Source organism: Petaurus breviceps, unplaced genomic scaffold, assembly GCF_028583685.1.
Source record: "Petaurus breviceps papuanus isolate PSGF00001 unplaced genomic scaffold, PetGlider_PUasm1.0 89917, whole genome shotgun sequence".
NCBI classification, from domain to species: Eukaryota; Metazoa; Chordata; class Mammalia; order Diprotodontia; family Petauridae; genus Petaurus; species Petaurus breviceps.
In genome coordinates this window covers 63,655-71,502 of record NW_027187142.1, presented here as the reverse complement: position 1 = coordinate 71,502, position 7,848 = coordinate 63,655, and the positions used below count along the sequence as shown (strand labels likewise).

At 48.3% G+C, this 7,848-nt stretch overlaps 1 protein-coding gene across 1 annotated transcript in view; it reads right to left on the bottom strand.

Annotated features, from left to right (window-relative positions):
• MUC5B (mucin 5B, oligomeric mucus/gel-forming) overlaps nucleotides 1–7,848 on the bottom strand; it is a 31,591-nt gene that overhangs the window by 3,587 nt on the left and 20,156 nt on the right. The window contains exons 21-24 of the mRNA XM_069107335.1: nucleotides 3,027–3,171; nucleotides 2,633–2,676; nucleotides 2,343–2,543; nucleotides 1–1,124 (exon numbers count right to left, since the gene is read on the bottom strand). The exon at nucleotides 1–1,124 is cut by the window's left edge and continues 1,642 nt beyond it. Coding sequence (XP_068963436.1) covers nucleotides 1–1,124; nucleotides 2,343–2,543; nucleotides 2,633–2,676; nucleotides 3,027–3,171 — 1,514 coding nt within the window. The remainder of the gene's footprint in view (nucleotides 1,125–2,342; nucleotides 2,544–2,632; nucleotides 2,677–3,026; nucleotides 3,172–7,848) is intronic.

Below are 7,848 nucleotides of genomic sequence, written 5' to 3'. Positions count from 1 at the left end.
TGGGCTGGGAGGAGAGGCTGTTGGCACCTCCACGGTCTTGGTCATTGTAGACAAGGGTGTTGAAGTGGGCACTGCTGAGGGGCTTGGTGTGCCAGTGATAGCAGTGGTCGTTTGTGTGAGAGCTGAAGAGGATGTTGCAGTGGTCCCTATTGGACTTGAGCTCAGAGATGAATGTGTGGAGAGGAGAGTGACGGTGGTGGCCTCTGGGGTTGCAGTGGTGGCCGGGCTACCTGTCCCCAAGCTTTTGGTCCTGCGGGATTTCTCTGCTGTGGAGCCTGTCCCCAGGCTGGTGGTTAATGACGTCGTTGGTCTTGGAGGCATCGCTGTGCTCCTTCCATGGCAGTGGCTCTCCTCACAACACAGGACCCTGATCTTGTAGTTAACACACATTTTGAACAATCCGTGTTGTTCCTCGTTTCTGCAGATAAATCCAAAGCGAACATCCCAGTGCACCACCTGTCCTACCTCCTCCACAGTCATATTAGGGTAATTTTCTGCCTGGCACTCGATGTCCTGCGGTTCCTGGCAAAACTCCTTTCCTGCCTTCCTGATGTTGTCATATGTCTCAATGTCTCCACCATGTTTTTCTGACTTGGGGTAATCTGTATCAAACCAGTCTGTCCACTGGCATCGAGGCTGACAGGATACATTGGGAGTTCTGGGTCTGATAGAGGTGGACCATGATTCTGAGGTGAAGGCTGATAGTGTTTTGGGCGTCACTGTGGAAGCTATAGTCTTTTTTGTGGATCTTGTGACAGGTGGACTGGTCCTCAGGGATGTGGACCCGCCACAAGGCATAAAACTGCAGCACAACACTCGGATCTCATAGTCATGACACAAGGGTGGGTCCTGCTCTGCATTATAACACAGCAGTCCACGGGATAGGCTGCACTCCACCTTCTGTCCCACTGCTATGAGGGGGATGCCAGGAAATGCCCGGGCCCTGCACTCCACATCACGGACCATGATGCAGATTTCGTATCCACTTAGCCGGAGGTTTTCAAATGTGTCAAAGTCTCCACCATCAAGTCCTGTGTCAGGCGTGCTGCTATCATACCAGTCGGACCACACACAAACTTCTTGCACACACACTGTGGAAGCGGCTGTGACTGTGGTGGCAGGCCCTGCAGAGGGAGCAAGAAAGAGAAATGTCTTGTGTAACCTGGTTTCTTGGGGGTGGTAGCCCCTGGGATTGATGCCCACACAGTGCTCATTTCCATAACACCAAGGACTTTCCTCCCATTGGTACCCTGAGAAAATCAGACAGAGGAGAGGGCACGGGCCATAATGGAGAGAACTCTGGACTTGGTGACAGGGAGCCCTGGGTTTGAATCCCACTTCAGGCATTGCTTCCCATGTGGCTGGGGGCTTGTCACCTCAACCTGTCTGAGTCCACATGATGTATCCCACATCATGGGTTTTTGTGAAAATCATGTGAGATTGTGTCTGTGGGTGGTTATGGAAATGCTCACTGCCGTTGTTATGGCCCTGCAGTCAGAGTGCCAGGAAATGTCGGGTTTGAGATGTGAATACAGACCTTTCAGCCCCATATCCTCCATGTGGCTTCTCAGAGAGATCACATCTCAGCCACCTGTGACTGCTTTCCTTCTGGCACAATAGAACTTCCCCCAGGGAGCTGACCACTGCCTTCCCTGGCAGTGCCAGAGACCGCTAGCTGGAGGACTCTAGGAACTTGTCTGGCAATGGGACCTCAGAGGGTTTGGCTCCTCACAGGCCAAGAAACATCAGGCTCAGTGGCCACCCCCAGCTTCATCTAGAGGAGTGATGTGCACACAAAGCAGTGAAGGAACAATGGAGATCCTAACCAGTGGTTCTGAGAGTGCTGAAGCTCCTGGGAGGCTGCCAGCAGCCAGCAGGACCCAAAGGGTCCAGGATATATGCAATGAGGCCTCATGGTGGTCAGAGACCCAGGCTGGCAGCTAGAGACCTGGCACCTGGTCCTGCCTCTGCTCGTCTCTAGCCAGGGAATGCAAAGTAAGGCTTTCCTTTTCTCTGTAAGACTGGATTGCTGGTCCAGCCAACCATCAGGGGCCCTCCCAGCTTTCCAGTTCTGGGATTCTAAAGATCCAAGTTAGAAAGGGAAAATTTATTCCTTGCTCTGGGCGTTTCTGGACCCTTGGCTAGATAAATGGGCATGTTGTGGATCTACTTGGTAGCCGTCTCAGCTTTGGGGCTCTTAAGTGGGCCAGGATCCATTGTTTTATTGTTAATATTTATTTTTAATTATCACTGTCACGAGTGACCACCAGGTGGTTGGCCTGGGAGGAGCTTCAGAGCTCCTTTCAGCCAAATGCTTCATTTCCCCCCGCCCCTGAGGTTACCTGCTGTGGATTCTGGCGTCCTGATAGTCGTGAAGGTAAAGGGTGCAGTGGTAGAGGGTGTCACAGGGCAGTCTTTGGACATGCGCTTTATCTCCCCATTGTCTCCACAGATGGCGATGAGGCAGGCTCCTAGTCCATCCGTGGTGTTGTAGATCACCTCGTGGACATGGTATGTGTGGCCCTCATACGAGCAAGTGCACTCTAAAAAGCCAGGAGACCCAATGACATCATGTGATGACTGTCCCAGGAGCTGGGAATTCCTGTTCCCAGGCATCAGGCTGCTTACTTACCATTTTGGTCTGGGGTGCACTGTATGCCTCTTGTGGTACAGTTACTAAAAGTGAAAAGAAGAGGGGAAAGAATGTAAGGCATGGGAAATGCGCCCACAAGGACAACAGGCTACTCCAAATCCCAGGCTGCCACCCCCACCTGGAACGCCTTCTCTCTTCCCCTTCGGATCTCAGAAGCTTCAGCTGGCTTCTGTCTACACAGCTCAGTGCTGCCTTTTACATGAGACCTTTTCTGTTAGTGACGTTACTTTGTATCCAGTAAGTTGCTAATAAATGTATGTTAAACTGAACGGAAAGAATTCCTCCACTGCGCCTTTCTGGAAAGTGGGAGCCAGGCATTGCCCAGAGCTCTCCTGATGCTCAAGCCCAGGGCAGGACCGCTGTTCTGACATACCAGCTCTGGCAGTTGGCCTGGCTCGCGACTTTTTCTCCCACTTCATAATAGTTCCCGTCCTCATCATAACAGCCACATTGTTCAACACACTTCATCTGGCTTTCACTAAAGAAAGGTTTCCCGGCTGGGCAGTCTGGATAGCAGCCTGAGGTGAACAGAGGGGAGTAAGGCTTCAGTGAGAGGTCCACGCCCCAAGGAAGAGTAGGGCAGAGGACAGACAGCATACTCCTGGGAGGACCAAAGGCCTCTCAAGTTCGTGCCAAGGGAGGAGGATTGCTGGAAGGAAAGCATTGTCGTGGGGAGGAGGAATTGGGTTCATTCTGTCTGGTCCCAAAGGATACAAACCGAAGCAACAAAGAAGGAAAAAATACAAAAGCAGATTTAGTCTTGCTGTCAGGAAGAACTCCCTCATGATGAAAGCCGTACCAAAGTGGGATTCGGCGACCTGGCCCTCCCTGGCCTGAGGCCCTGAAACAAAAACCCAGTGGCCCCTTGTTAGGAGGGTGAGGCTAGGACCACCAGTCAGGGCCAGGCTGGAGGTAGAGTCCACAATTCTATCCTCAATAAGCCTGGGTCTGGCTAAGGTCACTTTACATTCCTCAGGGAGCACCCAGTCCAACCACTCCATTTTTCAAATTAGGAAATGGAGGCACGGAAGGGAGTTTGTCCAAAGTCGCACAGCAGAGTTAGTGGCAAGACCGGGAGTAATCAGGCAGTTGCACCACCTGGCCCAGTCCCAGAGATCTTTCTCCTGCTCATCCTTTCATGATTTGGGCAGAACTTTGGGTCTATCAGAGCTCTGATACATCTCCTAATCTGGGCAATTAGCCTGAGTTGCCTTGTGCCGTCATGGGTGAAGAAGGCCATTAGCTAGCTCAGCCAGGTCCCTTGGGGTCAGGAATGAGGTAGAGCTGTCCCTTAATAGGCAGCAGTCAAGGAGCACAGAGGGAAAGGCCCTCTTGAGCCCTGCCTACCTCATTCCTCAGGACTCCTGGGGGGCCAGCAAGGAGAAGACTCCTCCCCCGGCTTAGACCCCTCCCGTTTAAGACCCCCCCCCAGCTTACACCCTTCCCCCAGCTTAGATCACCCCCCCCAGCTTTCCAAGTGGGGCAGCTTCCAGCATCTCCTTGCCTGGAAGGTCAGGACCTCATGACCTGCACCTGTGTCACAAGGCTCTTGGGTGGATGGTTTTTGCAGGTCTGAGGACACAAAGGCTCAAGTGGAGATGGGGATGGGCAGAGGAAATGCTCCTGCCGAAATGGACTAGATGCCAAGCTAGCTCCATGTCCAGAAACTAACAACCACCACAGCGTTAGTTGACTTTTATATAGCATTTGCTATGACAGGAACTGTACCAAGTGCTTTACAAATATGATTTCATTTGATCTTTGCCAACAACCTTGGGAGGGAGGAGCCATTATTAGCCTTACTTTAGAAATGAAGAAACTGATGCAGACAGGTTGTGTGACTTGCCCAGGGTCACACAGTCAGTAAGGGTTTGAGGAGGGATTGAAACTCAGATCTTCCTGACTCCAGGTTCAGTCTCTGTTGCTGGGTCTTCTAGCTGCCCCACACAACCTTCACCATAAATCCCATTTCTTTCCCCAAAAGACATAAACCAGAGAGGGTCGCTGAGCTCATGATCTCAATATCTAGTCTCTAAGGACCAACCTAGAAGCATCATTCATAGATTCCCAGAAGCTCGGAGTGGGGAGGAACTTCAAAAACTGTCAGGTCCAACCTATCCCTAGTTTTCTGATCCCAATAAAAGGGAATGCCTTCACAGTTGAGGTTAGGCATGATGGAGAAGGGGCCGTGTTGGAAATTGGGGGTGCGTGTTTTGTTTGGGGGAGTTGGCCCCATGCTAGGGGTGCAAGTCAGATTTCAGGGCAACCTGTATGGGGATTGCACTTTGGAACCCCTCCCTTCTATCCCCCCCCCCGACCTTGGAACCTTGGAAAGCTCTGAGCTCCAGAATTCTCACTGTGACCTCCCCCAGGCCAGCACTCCTGCACTGCCTAAAATCTCCTTCCTTCCCCATCCAACTCCTTGGCCAATCAGTTTAACAGTTAAACTGTTCTCTCTTCTCAAGTCCTTGTCCATTCATCCCATCACCAATCATACCCTTCCAATCTTGGATCGCTCCCACCATCTGCCACCTACACCCTTACTTACATATTGCCTAACCCTTACTGTACCACAGCAAGGTGACCATTCTACTGCTCTTTAAGTGAGTCTCTAGCATACTCACTGAAATGGCCCTTCCAGACCTTGTCTTCTCCTCTGAAGCAGCCTTTCCCTCTGCCCTCTCACCTTAGGACCTAGCCTCATATTTGACAGAAACAAATTGTCTGGAGTTCCTGGGCCCATTGTCCTGATCTCACCTCACTCAGACACATCCTGTCCCACAACCTTCTCCTTTGCTCCAGTCTATGATGAAGAGGTGGCCCTTCCCCTTGCCAAGGCAAACCCGTGTACAGATGAATTCCAGATTGAGATATCTGGCCCTAGCATCAAGAATGCTTCAGTTTTAAAAAATGTTTTAGAAGAAAACATGTGACTGTTTTATTCCTTACATGCTACTGGAACTTATTTTTTTATCTATGTCATTTCTTCATAAAGCATATCAAGTAACTTGAAAGAAATAAATGGGGTAAATTTAGGGCATTGATAGTTTTCCATCTGAAATTTTCTCTTCCATCATGGAAATGAATGACTTGAGGGAATGATTATGGGAAAATCTACAATACCAAATCCATCATTCAATAGCAGTAAAACTAGTCTCATAAAGATCTTTCATACCTAGGCATTACAAATGCAAAGTTAGACTCAGGTACAAAAATTTCAAGAGACAGCACAAATCAGGAAAACAAGGAAACCGCTTCTGGCTAATACCGAGACACTCTTCTGCAGAAGAGAGCCACCTTCACCTTCTTTACCTTTTGGACGCAGCGCGCTTTCACTGCGTACACATGTACGGGAAAGTCGCTATGTCCCAACGACCACAGTCAAATAACGACTGGCCTTTGAAGGAACGACGACTAAAGAGGCTAGAACTCCTCCAGGGCTAAGCATACTGAAAATCAAAGAATCTAATGCACTTCCTGTCTTGCTGATGCTTTAAAAATTCTCCTTCCTCCCTCAGAGCAAGACACAGGCTGTAAAATCCTGAAAGTCTGTTGGTCTTAACACAGTCTAGTGTGAATCACTAATGACTTCAAAGGAGTTCACAGAAGCCTCTCTACAGACAGACAGACATTCTAATAACTCCTCCACATTTTAGCAGCTTCAATCTGATCTTTTCATTTTCCAGAAACATCAGTATAAAAGTTGAAAACACTCTTTAATCAGCAATGGCCTCATTTAAGATTCTCATCAGATATTGTTTCCACCGCAACTATTTCAGCTGCCAAGAGCAAAAAAAAAGTGGGGGGGAGGGAATAAGCATTTATATGGCGCCTACTGTGTGTCAGACACTGTGTTAAATGATACAAAGGGATAAAATGGGATGCTAAGGGATCCAACAAAAGGCAAAGTACTAGTAACAACAACTAACATTTACATAGCACCTGCTATGCTGCATGCATCCTGCCAAGTGCTTTACAACTGTCGTCTCACTTGATCCTCACAACAGCCCTGGGAAGTAGGTGCTATTATATCCCCATTTTGCAGATGAGGAAACTGAGGTAGGCATAAGTTAGGGGACTTGCCCATGGTAAAACAGCTGGTGTCTGAAGTCAGATTCAAACTCAGGCCTTCCTGATCTACTGTGCCACTCTGGCTGCCTGAAAACAAGGTGATCTCCATTACTCAACTTAATGTTTCTCAAAATTGGGGGGGGGGGAATGACCAAATGTGTCTGCACATTAATCAATAAGTATAGATATGTATGTATGCAATATATGTGTCTATATGTAAGTGATATATGTGATTTTGAGTGTCTATGAAAGTTCCACAATCTCACATTTAGGATTTGATATGTAATCTTCTCAGTTAAATTACGTCAGTAAAGGAGGTACAGGGTTAAAAGATCCAAAATAATACCTCGGAAGGAAGTCTCATTTTAAATCTTCATTTGGGGGAAGGGTTATATAAAAACCACATTAACAGATTTAAAAGTTAATTGAAAGAAATGGATTCTCTAAAGGAAATCATTTGTTATCAAAGATGAACTCTTTAAAATAAAGTTGAAACCTTAATTAAAACAAGGAAAACCAAAATCTGTGTTAAAGAAATGAGATGCTCACATTTTGCCTGGTGTTACCCTTCCCTGGACCCCTTTCCTTGGACCTAGACCTTGAGTTTGAGTGGAAGGATGCGCAGAAGAGGGGAGGCTGTGATAGCAATGTCATTTAAAGATTCCCCTGTATTGGCTTAGTTTTTCAAATTGATTGTGTTAAAACCCAGAGCTTGTTAATCCCACCTGTGGGATGGACTTGTTGATGTGAAAAGAAAGTCCTGAACTGGGAGAAGCTGGTGACGTAGATTTGGAGAGACAAGAGAGAGGCAGAAGAACTTTTTGGAAGCAGCACCTCGAGGAGGCAGGGAGAGAGACTGAGAAGGATTGCTGAGTGCCACTTTGAATCGCCCTGGACTTTTGAGACCTGCCCCCTGAGCTGCCAAGGACTGAGGAGACATGGCTGTTTTGCTGGTACTTTGTCTATCTGTTTTGATGTTGTTTTGCCAGATTTGTCCACTGGTGAAAGACAGTCCTATTGAAGAAGTCCTGGAACCTGGCTTTTGGTTAAGAAGCCCTGAGACTGTCCTGCAGACAGAGAGTGAATACTGTCCACTGGTGAAGGACAGTGCTGTTGTTGCAGGG